The 21,597-nt window shown below is 37.0% G+C and overlaps 1 protein-coding gene across 11 annotated transcripts in view; it reads right to left on the reverse strand.

Annotated features, from left to right (window-relative positions):
- Positions 1–868: 868 nt before the first annotated feature.
- Positions 869–21,597, reverse strand: part of Efcab5 (EF-hand calcium binding domain 5) — a 128,083-nt gene continuing 107,354 nt past the window's right edge. For 10 of the 11 annotated variants that reach the window (XM_010642228.1, XM_010642232.3, XM_033762867.1 and 7 more), the window contains 5 exons: positions 21,387–21,490; positions 15,915–16,168; positions 13,987–14,273; positions 13,515–13,611; positions 869–1,386 (listed from right to left, as the gene is read on the reverse strand). In XM_010642228.1, the coding sequence (XP_010640530.1) occupies positions 1,193–1,386; positions 13,515–13,611; positions 13,987–14,273; positions 15,915–16,168; positions 21,387–21,490 (936 nt within the window). In that variant the 3' untranslated portion in view covers positions 869–1,192. Of the gene's footprint in view, positions 1,387–13,514; positions 13,612–13,986; positions 14,274–15,914; positions 16,169–21,386; positions 21,491–21,597 lie in introns of those variants that run through there. The other variant, XM_010642238.3, reaches the window with a different exon arrangement.

The raw sequence follows: 21,597 nt of genomic DNA on the forward strand, positions 1-21,597 counted from the left end.
AATATCTACAGATTATTGAAAGGATCAAATGAGTTAGTGGGTGAAAATACTTAAAGTTAAAGTGTCATTAAAAAATTCATGGCATTTGTTACTCAGCTAGAGGTCATTTAGTTAACTTAATTTCCATGATAATGGTTAAATATATAACATTCTACAAAATCTTCCCTGTCTTGCTGCCTTAAATGTTATTTGTATTCATAGCAAATTCTTCATAAGCTGGTTCTGAAGCCATCAGGACATATGGTTATCAGTTTAATATCTTCAAAAGAACATTGTTCTAGAAATGTTGCTGCAAATGCCCAAAGATGTCCTCCTCCAAATATGAAAGAGGCTGATAGGTTAAAGCTAGGCATGAGATCATCCAAAAGATGAGGACTGGTAATAACACTGTAGTCTTATCAGAAAAGGTTAAAAAGAGACTTTCAATCTCCAATTATAAGATTTTTGGAACACATCACATTTTGTCAACCTAATAAAGAAAATAAAGTTTAATTTCCCCAAATTTTATTAAAAATGGACTGTCATCAGATATCTTACTGCAAAGATGAAATCTCACAATAGAACAGTAAAGTTTTGCCATAATAACAAGCTTTAAACAAACATTTTTTGTAGTTCTCAAACTTGACAGGTTTCTGTCATTTTTTAGAAGCACTATTTTCATTTTTCCTTGAGTCATGAACTAACATTTTCCTACAAGAATTTCTGTTTATTAAAATGACCTTTAAGTTGCTAAGGAAAGAGGAGTGTGAGAGGGGGGAAAGAGGTGGTTTTCAGATAAGTCTTTGGAAAATTAGGAAAACAATCCCAAGTCTATTTCTTAAAATCTTTATTATTTGTTATTCTTTTGATATTAAAAATAAAACCCTGCCATTTAAAAATAAATCCACAGCTTTCTGTATTTGTACCTTAGAAGAATGAAAAATACCCAATCAACCATAGTGGTCTCATGGCATATCCAAAGCTCATACCACAAGGGAACGTCAAACATTTTATAATACGCTTAAATACATTCAGTTATGGCTACCTTAACTGGATATTTCTTAGATAAAATTTTTGCATAGGTAGTGCTTGTGGTTTTAGAAATTACTGCCAAATATGTCTGTGTGGCATTCCTTTGCACTTGAAAATATTTTAAAGTTAACAACAGTGAATATGATCAAAGTACTGTATCCTAAATAGAGTACAAATTCTGCTAGGATTTCCTTTGCAAAGTTTCCTCTGGCATTTTTGCATATATATAGTTGTCAGACTTGGAGGGCAATGGAGGTGTAATAGCACTGTTTAGTTTTTTGCTTAGCTTCATGAGAGCTGAACAGATGTGCAGCCAGTGGTATAGAAGTTCAATGACAATATTACCAAATTTCCATACTTTGATTCGGGAATGAGCTGCATCAAGAAAAAAAAAGTTAGTGTGAATAGTTTTGAACTTTCTTTTATTATTAAAATAAATTCTACTATTATGATTGAAATTCATTAGATAAGTTTTGAGTCAAACTATAGAGTCTTATTTAAATATGTAGTGACAAGGATATGGATAGATACACTTTGATATATTCATCTAATAGAATACTACATAGCATTTAACAATTAAAGAATTAGAATTATATATACCATTACAGATAAATCTCAAAAATATATTGAGCCCCAAAAGTAAACTGTATAGTATTATGTCCATTTGGGTACACTATAAACGCAATTTTAAACTTGCAGAGTAGTATTATGTTGTTTATGAATTCATGAGGATGTAGTAAAAGGAAAAATACTGGTAACCAAATTCATCATAATATGGCGAAAGAGAACGGCATCAGGGAGAGATAGAAAACCTCAACTGATCCTATTTTATTTTATTTCTTTTAAAATGTCTGACTAAGCCGAAGATTTAGCTCAGTGGTTCCGGCACCTCTCACAAGCACAGGGGCCTGAGTTCAATGCCCGGTCCCAAAAAAAAAAAAAAAAAGTCTGACTAAAACATGGCATAATGTTAAGGTTAAATACAAAATGTAGCTTTGTATTGATTTCATAAGTGTTATTATCTATACTTGTATGTTTGAAATATTCTGTAATTAAATTTTTAAAAAATATATAGTTACTACCCACCATTATATATATTTGTATTTGCTAAACTGCCGTTTATAAAAATTATTTTTCTTAGAAGTCAATGACTAATATTCAGATAAAATGGTACAATGGAAAAAATATATACCTTAGCATTGAACAGATCTGGATTATCTAGATTCTACCTGAACTAATTTTGTGATCTGCAGCATGCCAGTTAATATCTCTGAGGCTAAGTTTCTTTTTCTGTAAAATAGGGATAATACTTCGGGATTTTAAATGAGGATAATGAGAAAGGTCTGTCACAGAGTAGTTGCTCAAAAGTACTAATTTCCCTTTTTTTTTGGTACATTCCATCCTTGGTACTAAATACATATTTGCTGATTTAAATTGAATAAACATTAAATATAATTGAGAGTTTCAAATATAAATTATCTGTAGCTTATTAACAATAATGACAATTATCTATTATAATTTAAAAGCAGAACCCATTTTATTTCCTGTTTTCTACCAACACAAAAAATAGGGTTTCCTGAATTAGGTTTAGCTTTCCTATGGTTTTGAAGGTGTTATTACAACAAAAGTCACAATATGTGATGGGAAAGGCACATAAAACATGGACAACATTCACAAGTTTCTGTTTTTTATTTGATGATGACTTTAAAACATGTAGATACAATTAATTTTCTAAGATTCTTTTAACAGAGACACTGTCTTATTCAATTTTAACTGTTCAATAAATGTTGAATTAAAACAACATTAAATCAAGGGATAATTTAATTTGATTTTAAAGTAATAAAAGTTTTTCCAGATTATAGCTCAATAGTGACAATTATCATAAAGACAGAAACAGATACTGGTCATGAAAACATATTAAACATACCTAATTCATTTTCTCAGCATTATTAGATCAATCAAAATATATACGTAAGGTATTGAGAGTTCATTTGTTATACTTCTATCTCTTGGACTAATTAGCTTCCTCAAAACTTTAAAAGGCAATGCTACAGATTTTCAAAGATTAGTTTGATTATTTTAATGTTCCAGTGTTATGAATCTAAATAAAATAAAATACAAGTTCACCCTAGGATACTCCTAAAAACCAGTCCTAACTAATTTTCTGAGATCAAACAGCTCTGCTGCTCCTCTCAGCTTTATTCTGCCATTTCTGAATACCCATTAAGACCTCTGTAGCCCAACATCCAAAGGAACAGACCCCATCTGAAGCCACCTCCATGGTGATGCAAGGACACCAGGATGGGGAGAGAGATTGCTCCCTTTCACAAGACCCTGTTGCTTATTTCCTGTCTTTTTCTTTTAAACCCGGGATCGAACTCAGGTCCTTATGCTTGCGAAGCAGGCTGTGGAACCACTGAGCTAAATCCCCAGCCCATTTCCTGTCTTATTATTGTCAGGGACAAAAGCTTCAAAACTGTCTGGGATGTGGTTTCTGTTTTCTTGTCCTTTTAGATTGATGTGTTAACTATGGCTATATTGATTGTTCTAAGGAAGTGTCTGGCACTCTGCTGTGTTCTCCATTAACAGTTGAGCACTACCGTCCTCTTGTGGTGGAACAGATGCCACCTCTTTGCAAGCTGGCAGACGACAGTCTATTTGCATGCTTAGCAACTCTCAATTCTTTTAAGCAGATCTATTTTTATTTCTTTTATATGCTTTTTCTTGGATTTGCCTTGGCAAAGGTTAAACTAAATTATTTGAATACATCTAAGCTATAAGGATTTCTCAGTCAAGCTGTAAATCTGTTTAGGGATCTACTCAGAAATCTTTTATTATAGCATTTTTGTGAGTTCTAGTTTAATCAAACTTTTAATTACATAGGGAATTCATTATGCTGGAAACATTTGGGCTATAAAAAGGATATTTTAAAATGAAAACTCCATTTATGGATCACTGGGTTAATTAAGTTAAATCCTTTAGGAATTATAGATAATTAGCAAAGATGAGCAAAGCAAAAAGAATGAAGTATTTAAGTTTCAAGTCCAAAAGCTGAGATGCAACTGTTCTTTTCAACTACCAGCTAGTCCAAGGTCAACAGCTTTTCTTGAAGTCTCCTCTCCATTATTCTTTTAGTTTTGGTTCTTTTACTTTTATTGCTTCACATTTCCTAAATCAACCCTTACCATGATTGCCAGACAGAATGTGCAGATGGTCCTTGGAATAACATATGCTTAAAAGGATATGTGTGTGCAAATTTCAATTATTCAATTATTTATTTTTTGAGACAAGGTCAGGCTGGTCTTGAACTCACTATACAGGCTAGGCTAGCCTTGAACTCCCGGCAATCCTCCTGCCTCAGCATCCCAAGTACTGGGATTATAGGAATGTGCCACCACACTTGGCTCAGTTAGTTTTTATGTAGACAGGGGAACTTATTATTGCCATGGAAGTCAGGCACTTAATATGTCTGTTAATGTAATGTGGTCCCAGAAGCTCTGTAGGATACTGCCTCCCAGGCTTTTCAGGAAAGAATCAATGATTAATGGGGGGAGATAAAAAACACATTTTTCTTGAGTTAGCAATGTTTGGGTGGAAATTTGTTCCAAGACACACACTGTGTTCTTCCAGGTACATTAGTCTCATTCCTATTGCAAGCATAATTTCTTTTTAAAAATTTTTAAAAATTAATTTGTGTGTGTGTGTGTGTGTGCGCGTGAGACAGGGTCTTGCTGTTCAGTTCAGGATGGCCTTGAAGTCATGGCAATCCTCCTGCCTCAGCCTTCTGAGTGCTAGGATTACAGGCATGTGTCACCACACCTGGCTTTTCAAACATAATTTCTTTGCAGTATTACATGTACTGACTTTTTCATCACGAATACCTCTAACTCAAATGTATGAATTAAAATCAATGCAATTAATCTCTTAAAAATTCATAATTTAATGCAATAACCTCCAAACTTTTTATTGTTGTACCTCTATCAGTAACAAATGTTGACCATCTATCCCAATATGTGTGTGTGTATATATTTATAAATTATTTATTTTGAAGAATTTATAAATAACCCAATATTAAACTGATGAGATAAAGCCATTATGAATAAAAGGCCTATGATTTTTTGGGGGGATTCCAAAGGATAGTATTTTTTCAAACCATCTGGATGCCTGTGTTTTACTCTGGAGACTATTAAGTTAAAATCTGAAAGAAATGGAACAGACAATCCTTCTCTAGATGATTAACATACATTCAGTTTTGCTCCTTTCTAGAGTCCTATTAAGAAACTAAAGAAAGAGAGCACCTCAATCGCAAGGATGGAAAGATGAGGAAAAGAGGAACATCAATATTTCACTCCTACTTCTTTTCCTTACAGTCTTCAGTATAGTTGATGATCCTGCTTTCAAGTTCACTGTGAAAACTGAAGCAACCAGAACTTCCAGTCTCTCACCAGTACATCTCCCTACTCACTCTCATGTGTGCCTATTTACTCTATCCTGTCATCTTAAGCCAATTCCTCTGCTAATGCACTAGATCTAAGAAAGTCATATAATTCATTATCCAAACTTTATGCTTGAGAGAGAAAAAATACTAACTGAATAGGTCACCAGGGCAATAAGAAAAAACTGGGACTGTCTCAAGGTGAACAGGATGTATGGGTACTTGAACAAGACTCTATTCTCTCTCATCTGAATGAAGACATTGCTTCAGAAATTCTGTATCTTCAACATTGTCAACTTCTTGCTTTCCATAAAACTGTTGCCATGAAATCAAACCCACTGTTTTCTCTCCTGTCTAAAAAATGAAACTTTGACTACATTTCTTCCTCCAGTTACAGCACCATTTCTTTGCTCCTTCGTGGTAAGACATTCCAAAAATTGTCTATACCAAAGAAGGTCACTACATGCTTGTTAAGGGAACAATCCAAGAGGAAGACATATCATAAATAAATATGCACTAAATACCTATAAAACAAACATTAATGGGCATGAACAATCAAATAAGCATTAATACAATTGTATGTGGGACCTCAATACCCCAGTAGCACAAATAGAACAACTAGACAAAAAAAATCAACAAAGAAATATCAGAGCTGAGCCAAGCCTTTGAACACATGGACTTACTAGATATCTACAGAGTATTATACCCAATAACAATAGACTACACATTCTTCTCAGCAACACATGGGATGTTCTCCAAAATAGACCACATACTAGCTCATAGAACATGCTTAAGTACATACAAACAAATTAAAATTATCCCATGCATATTATCAGATTGTAGTGCCATGAAATTGGAAATCAATGGCAAAAGAAACCCCAAAGGCAGCACAAACACATAGAAATTAACTCCCTCCTGGACAACCAATGAGTCACATGAAGTTAAAGAAGAAATTAGACAGTTTTTACACTTACATGACAAGGCCAATACAACATATCAGAACTTAAGGGATGTAACGAAAGCAGTTCCCACAAAGGAAATTTATAGCAGTGAATTCTCACATCAGAAAAACAGTGAGCTCAAATAACCTAAGGTTGAACCTCAAGGGTCTAGAAAAAGAAGAGCTAGTTGAATCCAAAGCACATATGAAGGAGGAAATTATAAAGATCAGAGCAGAAATTAATGCATTAGAGACTAAGAAAACAATACAGTGAATCAACGAATCGAAGAGATGGCTCTTTGAAAGATTAAATAAAAAACACATTTTTAGCCAATATTATAAAAAAAAAGTAAAGAAAAGACCTGAATCCATGCTGTTAGGAACAAAAAGGGTGAAATCACAACAGATCTTGCAGAAATCCAAAGATTATCAATATCTACTTTGAGAACCTGTAGCCTAATGAAGTGGAAAAATGAGAAGAAATAAACACATTCCTAGATACGTATGAATTACCAAAGCTGAATCAAGAAGATATAGAAGTTCTAAATAATCTAATATCAGTCGAGAAATTAAAAAAAAAAAAAACTACCAACAAAGAAAAGTCCAAGTCCTGAAAGGTTCACTGCTGAATTCTCTAGGAACTTTAGAGAAGACCTAATGCTAATACCCCTCAAACTCTTTAATGAAATTGAGAGAGAAGCGATACTTGCATAGTCATTCCTGGAAGCAAGCATTACCCTGATACCAAAACCAGAGAAGGATCGACAAAAAAATAGAACTATGGTCCAATCTCCTGAATGAACATAGATGCAAAAATCCTCAATAAGATACTGGCAAACTCAAGCCAGGCTCAGGAGGATGAGGCAGGAGAATTGCCATAAGATCAAGGCTAGCCTGGGCTACATAGTGGGCTCAAGGGCAAGACTCTGTCTCAAAAAACAAAATAAAGCAGAGATGAGCAAACAGAACGGAGCAAAGCAGGATTCACTGCAGGGATGCAGGGATGCTGGGATGGTTCAATATATGCAAATCAATAAATGTAATACACCACATTAACGGAAACAGACACAAGACTCAATGGAACAGAAGATGCAGAAACAACTCCAATTACACTCAACTACCTTATTTTTGACAAAGGGGCCAACTATTTCCATTGGAAGAAAGATAGCTTCTTTAATACATGGTGCTGGGAAAAGTGGTTTTCCACATGCTGAAAATTCAACCTAGAATTATATCTCTCCCATATACTAAACTAAAATAAAAATGGATCCAAAATCAGTATACTAAAACAGATACACTTCATTTGCTGGAATGTAGAATAGGTAAAACTGTTGAAGACATAGGTATAAGCATAGACTTTTTGAACAAAACTCCAATCACATAGGAAATATTACACAAAATCAACAAATGGGACCACATCAAATTAAAAAGCTTTTGAACAGGAAAATAAACCACCAACAGAGCAGAATGAGGAAATTTTTTTATCAGTTACTTCTCAGATAAAGGGATAATATCTAGCGTATATAAAGAACTCCAAAGGGCTAGGGATTTGGCTCTGTGATTTCACCATCTGCCCCACAAGCACAAGGTCCCAAATTCAATTCCCGGTGCCCTCCCCCCAAATAAAGAAAGAAAGAAAGAAAGAAAGAACTCCAAAAAAATCAGTTCCCTCAAATTTAAAGACTCAATCAAAAAATAGGCATCTGAGATGAATAGACATTTCTCAGATGATGAAGTACAAATAGCAAATAAATATATGAAAAAATGTTCAACATCACTGGTCATTCAAGAAATGCAAATTAAAACAACACTCCATGTCATTCCGGAAAGAATGGCTGCTATCAAGAAAACAAAAAATAGGGCTGGGGATTGGGCTCAGTGGTTCCACTGCCTGCCTTGCAATGCAAGGGCCTGAGTTTGATCCCCAATACCAACCCCCCCAAAAAAAACAACAAAAAAAAACAAAACAAGAAAACAAGCAATAACAAATGCTGGTGAGATTGTGAAGGCAGGAAAAGGAACTTTTCAGTTGTTGGTGGATGTGCAAACTGGTACAACCACTATGGAAATCAGTATGGATATCCCTCAAAAAATGAAAACTAGAAGTTCCATCTGACCCAGGTATTCCCCCTCTAGATATCTTCCTGAAAGAATTAAGAGCACCATGCTATAATGATATACAAAGTAGCACAATTTATAATAGTTAAATCTTAGAAACAGCTCATTTGCCCACCAACAGATGAATAGATAGAAAAAATGTGGTATTTATATACAATGGAGTACTACTCTGCTGTAAAGGATAAATTTGAGTCATTTGTAGGAAAATGTATACACCTCAAGACCATAGTCTTAAGTGAAACAAATCAGACACACAAGTTTAAATATTGCATTGTTTCTCTTGTGTGATCAACCCAAAGGATAAACAAGGAGCATAATGGAGGATAGATTTTGGGAAGTAGGAAGAACATGTTCAAATGAGAAGGGGAACAAGGGAGGGAGAAAAGGGAAGGGAAGGAAGAGAAAAGGAAAATAAAAGAACACAAGGAAAAAATGGAAACAGCTTTTGTAAATGGAGAAGAAAAGGATTGAAGGGGGCTATGTGGGAAAAAAGAAGAATCATGATATATTATGTACAGGTATAAATTCCCTATGATGAATGTGATCCATATGTATGACAAATATGTATTAATGAGAATTGATAGAGTTCTCTACCAGACAAAATGGCCCCAACCTTCCTACATTCTTAGATGGCGCCTGATCCTAAAATGGTTTCCGCTTACAGAAATGAGCCACTTGGTTGGTGAGGAGGAGTGAAACCTACCCCTTCGGGAGAAGCAAAACCTAATTTGTTGTTCCACCCTACTACCTGCGTGATCCTCTTTTTTCATCTGAATTTAGGAAAATACCTGGGACCTGGATGCTGGATGGATGCATATTGAGGTTATACTCTTAAGTGAAATAAGTAAGTCGCACATTTGTAAATACCGAATAGTTCCTCTGGTGTGCGAGACTATAATCGTAAATAAGATCCTAATGGTATAATTGACAATGTGTAACAGGAAGAAAAGGGCTAAAGGTGTAGGGGAAGTGGGAAGGGTAGGGGAAAGGAAATAAGGGAAAAGAAAAAAAAATGAGAAAATGAAAAAAATGGAAACAAAGTGTTTGTAAATAGGGAAGGGAGGAGGGGGTGAAGGGAGGGTGGGGACAAGGGGAAAAAAGGAGAACCAAGACCTGGCATGTAAAGGTACAAGATCCCAATGATGAATGTAACTGTACTGTCTACCTAAAATGTACCAATAAACTCAATGAGGAAAAAAATTTGAAATCAAAAGGAGTGATAAGGTACAGAAAGATAGTTGCTGCTTTAATTTTCTTTTTCCCTCTGAATAACTTGGAACTGAAAATGGGAAGGATCTGCATGGGGAGTCCAGCATCCAGGTCCCAGGTATTTGCCAAACCCCAGAATAGCCTATTATACTTTTTCCCTCCTGAATAATGTGTGAGTAATTGGCTAATATCTTAGTTTAAGGGACCTTTAAGGTCTTACACCTCCAGGTAGAAGAGACCACCTACTAGGAGTACCTGAAGCAGAGTGACACAAGGTAACAGCTATTGATATACTACTGAATACACAGCTGTCCATACAACTATCTGCAAGTGGTCACTGGAGTCACATTTCCCACCCCACTCCCCACAGGGTATGTCAACAGCATTTATATGCAATGGAGCAGCCTTGGAAAGCGAGCCCTGCTGAACAGAGCCGCTCAGTGCTACATTACAGACGACTGCCTCAATTTAAAGGCAGACAAGCTCACTCACTAGAGTTCTACCAGAATGTAAAATACCCCTTCCTCAAACTAGGGTGAAATGGATGAGAGTTGGGAGCAGACATTCTAAGATAGTATGGGCAAATCACCAGCCTTAATTCTATCCTTTTGGTAAAAATCATTTTGAGGCCATAATCTTAAGTGAATGAAATAGGACACACACATGTAAATACTGAACAGTTTCTCTGCGGTGAGAACTGAAAATGTAAATAAGGGTCAAAATGTATAATAGATAATGTGAAATAGGAAGAAAGGGTCCCAAAGGGGAAGGAGAAGTGGGGGCATAGGAGAAGGGAAAGGAATAAGTATGAGAAAAGGACAAAATGGAAACAAAGTCTTTGTAAATAGAGAGGGGTGGAGGGGCTGAAGGGAGGACAGGGTAATGGGGTAAAAATACGAACCAAGACATATCATGTAAAACTACAAATTCCTGATGATGAATGTTATCATGTTTATACCTAAAATGTACCAATAAACTTAATTAACAAAAAAAATTATAATTTAAAAAATTAAAGCACATACATTTGAAAGTCACAGCCAGGCCCTGTAACAAGGAAAAAGCTTGTTTGAAATAACAAAAAATGAAGGAAGCCAATTTAAAAAATCATTAGTTTACAAGGTATGGTGGGTTAGGAGCTCTGCTATTTAGTATAGCGGTTTGTCCCCAGTCCAGGCCAAACCTACAGACATTGTTGATATAATTTCATGCTGGGGTCGGGGCATCGATTAGGCACCTTAGTTGAAGCTGTTAGAAGGCCAAGTAAACTTCAAGCAGTAATAGATTGCCTTGCTAGGAGACGCCTCTCCTGGCACAAATGGAACATTGGTCCCAAAGAACTCCTCCCCTTTCTCCCACCCCAGTAGTTTAGAATTTTCGGATATAATTGCATCTGAAAAAGAGAAGATTTGTATCTGGGTGGCCTATGAACTTTCTTGATTGCTTCAGAGACTGTGATAATGCTAAAGATTTGGTGGTGGTGATAATGCAGTTTGCGTTACTAGTTGAGGGCTGACGCCTGCTCTGCTAATTGCAGTTATAATTCCTGCCACGTGAGGGCACTATTAGAAAGCAGAAAGTGATCGGGAAGGTTGTGCCTTCAGGCTGCTCAGCGATCAACTAGGATATTTGGTAGTCGGGACAAGCAGAGAAAGAAATTTTCATGTGTTTTAAGACAAAAGAGCAGTACATGATAGCAGAACATGATAGTTCTTGTAGGCAAATTAAAGAGATTCCCTTGAGGCATTGGTACAATGCTGCAAAAGGTACCCTTGGCCTCTCCTCGGGCTGGAGATTATCCTATCAATAACGGAGAGCCAATTCCTGTGCACACTTGCAAGGTGGAAGTAGAGTCCTTCTCCTCATCCCCTATTCCATCTGATAAAGGGACTGAATTAGATATTCGTGTCTGCTTGCGTCCTGGCTCAGGAAAGGGGAACATAACTCTGAAAAGACATAAGGAACACTGGAAGCAGGCTCTAGATGAGGGGCTGGCAGTTTGGTGGGGACCAAAGCGGAGTAGGGACTTAGAATATTAACTAGATAAACTGGTCACACACTGGAGAGGATGAAGCTGGGTTTCACGGCAGAGATTAAATCCACTTCAAAAAGAAGAATAGCAACCAGGTGAGGCTGGGAGTTAGCCAGGCCAAGATAATGCTGCAAAAAACTTTTCTTCTGAGCTTTAAATTCTCCAACAACAGTTTAGGCTGAGTCTATAAAAGTATACAGTGAAGCTGGGCATGGTGGTGCATGCCTATAATCCAGCACTCTGGGAGGCTGAGGCAGAAGGATTTCAAGTTCAAACCCAGCCCAGACAACTTAGTAATTTAGTGAGTACCTGTCTCAAAAAAAAAAAATAAATAAAGTTCTGGGGTATAGCTCTATGTGAAGGTCATGCGTTTCATTCCAAGCACCACCCCCAAAGTATACAGTGAAAAAGTTTTTTTTTTTTTTTTTTTTTTTTTTTATTGGGGAATGGGGATCAAACTTGGGACATGTGCTTGTGAAGCAAGCAGCAGAACCACTGAGCTAAATCCCTCAAGTATTCATTTTTGTTGTTGGAGTTGTTTTTTTAATCCTTCTACTAGCACCTTAGAAGTTGTACCTATAACACCTATGAATCCAGAGGCTTCCATGAATGAATTCAGAACCATAAGACTGACTGTAGTGGAAAATAGGAATTCTGAACTTGATTCACATCAGTCAGGCTTCACATTAGCTCATGTTAAATTTTATGTGAATCTCATGTTCTCTAACAGTCCCAAACTTCCGGAGTGATCACTCTTATGTCCATCCACCTCCATGTCCATCTTATGCCCATCGTGGTACCCCCCCCATGTGACATGAGTCCACTGCCTGGGGCGTGTGGCTGGTTGCCTTTTCATTCTAGGTATTTCTCTCAGCCTTGTTTATGTATCACAGAAATGCAGAAACCATCTGCCTAGATCTGGGTCTCCACAAAGAATGGGGAGAGGAAGGAGAGGGCTAGGGCTAGGGAGCAATTACTAATTTTCCCAATTAAGGGTTAGCTTTTCATAAGAAAGCAGAATCAAACTTTAAATGCATTCCTTACTGGCTCACTCACATATATGGCCTGAGGTGTCTAATGGGGGAATACAAGCTAGTGGAGGAATATGAGCTTGTATTTGTAATTTACTTTGGGATGTGACCTACCCTCTGTGGCCAAAGAAATGTCAGCGTCTCCAACCTGAGAGCCGCACTGCTCTGCTGTCCTGCCATTTCTCCTCTTCTAAAAGGTCTGTATTACTATTTATATAGACTGTAGATCTGTTATTTTCTTTGGTTCTTTACTAAAGCTAAAGATGCCAATAGCTTGTTTGCTCAATGTCCCTATTCTCACTGAAGCTTGTATTTGTTTCTCTCCCCGACTTTCTTTTTTTTTTTTTTTTTGACATGGTGTCTCATTGTGTTGCCCAGGCAGTTCTCAAACTCCTGGACTCAAGTGATCCTTTGGCCTCTGTCTCCTGAGCAGCTGGGACTGTAGGCACACACCATAAAACCTGGCTTTGATTTTTTTAAAAAAAAGAATATTGCACATATAGTAACTATGTGGGAGATAGAGGTAGTTTTAAATTCTCATATGTGTAACATAGGCAGTGTCTTTGTTGAATATAATAGATTATAGATTGTGTCCCTATTTTTTAAAAAAAACTTACAATTGTAACATTTTCTTCTAAAAATTTATGAGCCACTAGTTTTACTCTAATAAAAATATCTTAATTACAATTGCATTCTATTTCTTTTGGTGTCACTTTAGACTATGAGTAAGTGGAAATTTACCTCTGATCTTTTTATCAATGAGCTGTAAATTAACTTTCACATGGCTAGCAGTTGGGTCAAAGGCACAAATACGCTCCACTAAGTATTTGTTAATATACTGTGAATAAAGAACAAAAGGAAAGTCATGGAATCACTAACAAGAAGAGATACAGTACTCAGTTCATATGATTACATTTATATACATTTTAAAAAATCAAACCAACCTATAATGTTAGAAGTCAAGACCATGGCTATCATTGGGGTGTGTGGCTTGGGTGGTGGGAGTTTGGGGGAAGGGTACAAGGAGGGCTTTGCGGATGTTACTAATGTTCTGTTTTTGTTTTTTTTTTTTAAATTCAGGTGCAGGTTACATAAATGCTTTCACTACGTGAAGATCCTTTCTTTTGCACACTTATGAATTGTGCCATTATAATTCATACATGTAAATTTGTATAGGTTGTTAGTCAACAAAAAGAGTGGCTAAAAAACGTACAAATTTGCACTTATCCCAATTTTCCAAGTCATCTGAAAATTCCAACTCTGGATGAAAGAATAGGATAACTCCTTTCAGGATGTCATGTACTAGGGTTACATTGGGTTCAGACTCCTGGGACTTGCTGTCTTGAGGAGAATTTGGCTCTGCTTGAGGTCCATACTCATAGAGCAACAGTGACACAAAGTCCATGGAATTGAGTAGTTGGAGGCATTCCCGCAGCTCCTGCAGCATGATTCGAAAAAAGAGAATTCCTGCCCGCTGGACTTCTCCTGCTTTTTCAATGTCTGTAAAAACAGAATAAATAACATCTTACACTGATATTCGGTCACATTCATTCTGAGCATATAGGATTCTGAGCATATTCTAGTAAACATTTTTCTTCATCAGGAAAAAAGATCGGTCCTATGATTTCTTAATTTCTTTGGCAATAAAATCAAAAGAGAACTGGAATTTCCCTCAGTGCAGGTCATAGGAAGAAAGCTCTGAGAAAAGACAAAACTTTACTTTTAGGGTTAGATCTTAGTTTAAAACATACTCTTTCACTTATTAGTTCTCTTTTTTTTCCCCCTCTTTTTCTTTTTTCTGGTACTACGTATCGAACCCAGGACCTTGTGCTTGCGAGGTAGGTGCTGTGCCACTGAGCTAAATCTTCAGCCTGTCTACTTTTTAAAATATCTTCTTCCTTTTTTGTTAAAATGAGGCTAATCCATACTTCCCTGGTGAGCTATGGGAATTAAATGAGATTTTATATATATATATATAAAAGCATATAATCTTAGGCTTTATATATAGTGAAACTCTGGAGTTTTCATCTTCCTCTTCCTCTTGGTCCTTCTTCCCTTCCTCGACTGCTCTTCTTTTCCCCCTTTTCTTCTTCCTCTTTCTCTTCTTTTTCTTTCTCCTCCCTCTCCTCCTCCTCCTTCTGAGACAGGGTCTTTCTATGTTGTCCAGGTTGGTCTCAAACTCTTGAGCTCAAGTGATCCTCTTGCCTTAGCCTCTTGAATAGATGGGATAATAGGAGACTACCGCCGTGCCTACTTTTCTTCTTTCTCATCCCATTCTATGTAATGGTTAAAAAAGCGGCCTGCCTAATCTCAAATAGTGTTACTGTAATTCTATCCACTTCATTCTAGCCACGCTAGCTTCCTTCTTTTTGCCCCCCACCCCAAGCTGATGTTGTGCTAAGAGTAGCCTAGTAGAAATGGAGTCACAAGAACTGAGATCTGGTCTTGGCTCTGTCACTAGCTTGCTATTGGACCTTGGAAAATCCATTTTACTTTTGGGTTTTAACTCCTTTATCTGTAAGATGAGATGTTCTGACTGGTTAATGCTGTGTAATGGGAAGCACCCCAAAACCTGGGTTTAAATCCAGCCTTCGCTATTTTTTTGTTTGCTTTTCTCTGAATCTCACTTTCCTTACCTATAAAATGGGACATCACCATTTAGATCATATGATTATAAGGATTAATTGAAAGAACATACTTAAAGTATTGAAATCGGGCCAGGGATTTAGCTCAGTGGCTTCACTGCCTGCCTTGCAAGTGCAAGGACCTGAGTTTGATCCCTGTACCACAAAAAAAAAAAAAAAAAAAAAAAAAAAAAAAAAAAAAAAAAAAAAAAAAAAAAAAAAAAAAAAAAAAAAAGTGCTTAAATCATGATAGGGCATTTAATAATGCTAGTTCTATCTTGCCTTTATGAGTCCTTTCAGCTCTAAAACTATATAGTTCTAACCAAGATAATATGATTCCATGTCCTTTGCTTTAGCTTATAGACCATGAACATAAGGCTATTACTGCATAGGGGAATTATTTTCACACGGAAAGATCTATGTATTGAAATAATTCATGTTAGAAAAGGAATCCTTCCTCACATTGCTTGTGATTTCCCCAAAACCTATTAAACCCATGAACCCACATTAACTGTACCTAAGATAATGTTTTTCTTCATCTCTCCAGAGAATTCACCCAGTATTTCAGAGCAGGCTGCATAGATCACCTTCATCATTTTCTGTAGATCTTTATATTCTTGGTATAACAACATTCTGTTGTGGCCAATGTTAACATCGAGGAGTCCCAGGGCCTCTCCTGTCCTCTCACGAAGTGGAATTACTATGTGGGTTTCCCCACAAGCAGAGGCCAAAACAACTTCTGAACTGTCTATACACTTAAAAAGGAAATCTCTGAAACAAAACCCAAATAAGCACAAGGACATTAAACATCATCCTGCTCACAGTGTTCTACCCAAACATGCAGAATTACTCTCTCTTGCATCCACCTCATTCCCACCACCAAGCCCTTGTTACTGTTTCATCTGCTTAGAAGGCCATACCCCTTGATTTCACTTGGCTCTGCCCGTCAGCTCAACTCAGCTGGATATTTTAAAATTATTATTATTATTTTACTTTTTGTGGTACCGGGGATCGAACTTGGGAACCATATGCTTGCAAGACAGGCGGTAGAACCACTGAGCCAAATCCCCAGCCAACTCAGCTAGACATTTCTCTGCTCAGACATCCCTTCAGCGGAGAAGCCTTCCTTACTGCCCAGTCTAAAGTAGAAGCAAGTCAGTCTGCATTTCTTTGTCCTGCTTCATTGTCTTATCATATAGATATTTATATGGAAATGTTCATTTTTTTTTCTTTACTTATTGCCCAATAAATACTTGTTAGTTGAATGCCAGAATGAGTAAGGAGTGTGTTAGGTCAGTTTCCCTAGAAGCAGATCCTGACAAGGATGCTTATGCAAGTAATAGAATGAGGGTGTGTTCTCTGGAGAAACCTGAGAGGGACTGAGGGAAGCAGGCTAGAGAAAGGGGAGAAGCTAAGTAGGAATGTAATTTCAGGTGAAGTTTAGCCTCAGCCTGAACCTAAAGGGGAGATCTGGGAAGTCCATTGTTCTGCTGTGAGGCAGGGGAGGGGGTCTTTGCATCCTTGTATTAGTCAAATTATTGGTTGTACGCTGCTTTGACGTGTGTTGGCAGTCCTGGGGTAGGAGAGAGTTCCCTGTAACCCTAAGGTACTCTGGTGAGAGGCTCCAATCCCTTAAGGGCCACCGTCAAAGAAACTTACAGTGTGAAGCATTGCTACCTACAGTGGAACTGACAGCAGCTGGCGAAAGGCGTCTTGGGGGTCTAGGCAGGGCATCTACAAGGTCTGCTTTAGTGAGACACTGAGATTTTCATGAAAATATAGTGCCGGCTTCTTTCTCTAGTGAGGCATAGACACATCTCTTTTTATCTCTTTTTCCCCATGCTGGGATGCCGCCCTTCTAATCTTTGACAAAAGGGCCAACCACCTTCATTGGAAGATAGTCTCTTTAATAAATGGTGATAGGGTCCTGGGGATGAGTTTGATCCCTGGTACTGGAAAAAAAATGGTGCTGGGAAAACCGCTTTCCATATACCCACATCTCTCACTATATACTAAACTAAAATCAAAAGGCATCAAAGAGCTAAATATTAAAACAGAAGCAATCTGCTGGAAGACAAAATAGGTAATTCTTGAAGACAGAGGTGTAGATAAAGACTTTATGAACAAAATCTTGATTTTACAGGAAACAATATAAAGAATCAACAACTAGACAAAGGAAACAAAGTCTTAGTAAATAGGGAAGGGTGAGGGGGTGAAGGGAGGGCAGGGGTATGGGGGAAAAATAAGAACCAAGACATATCATGTAAAGGTACAAGATCCCAAGAATAAATGTAACTGTATTATTTGCTTTCAATGTACCAATAAACTTAATGTAGAAAAAAAAAAGCATCAAGAACTGGGATCACATCAAATTAAAAACCTTCTTCACAGTGAAGGAAATCACCAACAGAGTGAAGAGAGAATCCACAAAATGGAAAAAAATTTTGCTAGCTACTTCTCAGAAGACTAATATCTAGAATATACAAAGAACTAAAAAAATTAGACTCTCCAAAAACGGCCATCCAAAATGAAAAGATACTTTTCAGATGAAAAAGTACAAGCAGAAAATAAATACATGAAAAAATGTTCAACATCCCTGGTCATTTGAGAAATGCAAACTAAAACAACACTCAGATTCCATGTCACTCCAGGAAGAATGGCTGCTATGAAGAATTCGACCAATAAGAAGTGTTGGCAGGGCTTTGGGGAAAATGGAACCCTTCTCCATCGTTGGTGGGAGCGTAAACTGGTACAACCACTCTGGAAATCAGTATGGAGATTCCTCAAAAAACTAAAATTAGAGGTTCTGTTTGACCCAGCTATTTCCCTTCTAGGTATCTTCCCAAAAGAGTTAAAGTTACCATACCACAGTGATACATACACACCTATGTTTTCAGCAGCACAATATATAATAGCTAAATCTTGGAAACAGCTCACATGTCCACTAGCAGATGAATGGATAAAGAAATTATTTTGGGCCTGGGATGTAGCTTGGTGGGGCCTCACCTGCCTAGCAAGTATAAGGTCCTGAGTTCGATTCCTGGTACCAGAAAATATGTTATTTATATGCAGTGGGGTGCTACTCTTCCGTAAAAGATAAGCTTGAGACGTTTTTAGGTAAATGGATGCATCTTGAGACCATAATCTTCAGTGAAATAAATCAGATACACAAGTTTAAATACTGCATTGTTTCTCTTGTGTGAGAAACTCCAAGTGTAAGTAAGGAGCAAAATGGAGGATAGATATTGGGAAGTGGGAAGAACATGTTAACTAGGCAAGAGAACAAGGAAGGGAGGAAGGGACGGGAAAAAGAAGAGAAAGGGATTTTAAAAAGAATTGAAGGAAAAAATGGAAACAGAGCTTTTGTAAATTGGGAGGGGAAGACGGGAGGGGAGGGGAGTGGAAAAAATAATTAAGATATATTATGTACAATATAAATTCCCCATTATGAATGTGATCATTATGTATGGCAAACATATACTAATAAAAATTTAATTAATTAAAAAGAATTCTAGTGCTAGCCAGGCATGGTGCTACATGCCTATAATCCCTGATATTTGGGAGGCTGAGGCAAGAGGATCACAAGTTTGGAGCCAGCCTGGGAACTTCAGGGAGACCATGTTTCAAAATAAAAATTAAAAGGGCTGGGATATAGTTTAGTGGTTAAGCACTTGCCTAGCATTTGTGAAGCCCTGGGTAAATCTGCATCATCATCATCACCACCAAAAACAAGTGAACAAACAAAAAAACAACAAATGCTTCGCCTACCCTCAAAAAGCATACTTAAAAATGAGAACCAAGACCTGTCACGTAAAGGTACAAGATCCCAGTGATGAATGTAACTGTACTGCGTACCTAAAATGTACCAATAAACTCAATGAGGAAAAATAAAAGAAGCATACTTACAATTCAGAATATCATTCTTATAATAACAAATGAGTATATCTTTCTTCTGCTATTCCCATCCTTTGCTGCTGCTGAGCTACCACTTTATATATTTATGAAAACCGTAGTTATGATGTATCATACTAAAATTTCCAGGCATAGTAATAATAAAGCTTATCACAAGAATTCCTCCAAAGGCATCTGCTCTAAATCACACACAGGAATCCAGATTTCTGGAGCCTAGGTGTTACAAGGACTCCAGTAAAATTCTTTTTTTTTCCCCCAATTTCAACTTTTATTAACACATGTTTGTAGTACCTATCCAGTAAAACCCTTGACTAGCACAAGGGCTAACTATGTAAATAGGGCTTGAGACAGAATGAACATTCTGGTATGAGGCTAAATGCAAATTTACTAATATACATACTCAAATGTCAAATGAGCCTACTAGTCTGAGATAGAGTTAATGTACACTCAAGTACATGGATGCCCTATGAAGCAGTCAGTTCTTTTTGCAAGACATGTGTTCTCAGTTAAGATCCATTCGGCATCTGTACAATTTAGTAGAATTCCTTGCCTTCCACAAGTGACAACTCTTCTAAGCATTTTAAAACTGGGATTTATTGAATACAACATTGTCTACTTTATCCTTCTTTTTTCCACTGCTGAACTCCTTTAAATACAAAACAAATGCTCGCAGGCTAGTTAACATTAACTGATGAACTCTGGTAAATGATATGGAAGGATTATTCCTAATCACATCAGAGTTTTGTTGAGTTAACTGTTTAAAAGACATTCACAGGAAGTAAAACATGGTCACACCTTAAAACATGTAAATCTTTTATCTCCCTCTCTCTCCCTCCCTCCTTCCCTCTTTTCTTCCTTCCTCCCCTCCCTCCTCCCCCCGCCTCTTCCTTTCTTTTGGTGGTACCAGGGATTGAATGGGGCACCATACAACTGAACTGGGTCTCCAACATCCTCAGCCCTCCCGTCTTTATTTTTATTTTGAAACAGGGTCTCAATACATTGATCAGGCAGGCTTGGAATATGTGATCAATTCTGCCTCAGCCTTCAAAATAGCAGGGATTACAGATGTATATGATCGTACCTATGTAAAAAACTCCATAAATTTAATATAAAATTCCTATGAAATTTGTTTTACAAAGGACCTTAGGGAAAATGACCAGGCAGATAATGTTCTTTTTTTCCATTCAATTTATTGATACATTTTAGGTATACAATACAGTTACATTCATCATTGGGATCTTGTACCTTTACATGATATTTCTTGGTTCTTATTTCTTCCCCATTCCCCTGCCCTCCCTTCACCCCCTCTACTCTTTCCTATTTACAAAGACTTTGCTTTCCTTTTTTCTTTTCTCATATTTTTCTTTACTCTTCTTTCCTTTCCCCTTCCCTTCCCACTTCCCCTACTCCTTTAGACCTTTTCTTCCTATTACACAATATCAATTATACAATTTGAACCTTATTTACACTTTTAGTTTTTCACACTAGAGAAACTGTTTGGTAGTTACACATGTGTGTCCTATTTATTTCACTTAAAAGGATGACCTCAATGTGAAACCATTTAGCTATAGATGTCTCTAGTTTCTCTTTTTTTGGGGGGCGGGGATCAAACTCAGGTCCTTGAGCTTGTGAGGCAGGTGGTGGGACCACTGAGCTAAATCCCTAACCCTCTAGTTTCTCATTATGGTTGAGTAATACTCCAGTTTATAAAAAAACCACATCTCTATCCAGTCTCCAATTGATGGGCTGTTCAGGCAGATAATGTTCTATAGGAATTTTTCTTTAAAAGTCAGACAGAGAATAGATCAGTGGTTTCCATGTTTAAGGACAGGTTGAGAGACTGGTTAGAAGTGTTAGAATTGTCCTGTACCTATTTGTGCTAGTGATTTAAAAATATAAGCATTATTAAAATTCACAGAACTGTAAACAAACAAAAATAAGTGACTTTTGCTGTATGCATATTTTGGTATATGTAAATTCTAAGTTTATTAGAATGGGTCAGTGTGTAGTAATAATCAGATCTACTGTCACATAGCAAAGATATCTGGTAGTCAAACAAAACAGACATGTCTCATACCTGAAGATGCATGATTTCCTGAAAATGGTAGGAGGACTTGTGTGGATTTCTGTTAGACCCAGCTGCCCTGTAACCATCATATTGCGTAAAACATAGTCTGAATCCTTGACAAGAGAAAGATTTCATTAAGAGAGAAATTATTAGACCTCATAGTCTCATAAAAGTTTTGGGGACAGAAATGCAGAGAAAAATCAGAAGACTTTAAATGAAC

This window comes from Fukomys damarensis, unplaced genomic scaffold (genome assembly GCF_012274545.1).
Source record: "Fukomys damarensis isolate Sample0158 unplaced genomic scaffold, DMR_v1.0_HiC HiC_scaffold_13, whole genome shotgun sequence".
Lineage (NCBI taxonomy): Eukaryota > Metazoa > Chordata > Mammalia > Rodentia > Bathyergidae > Fukomys > Fukomys damarensis.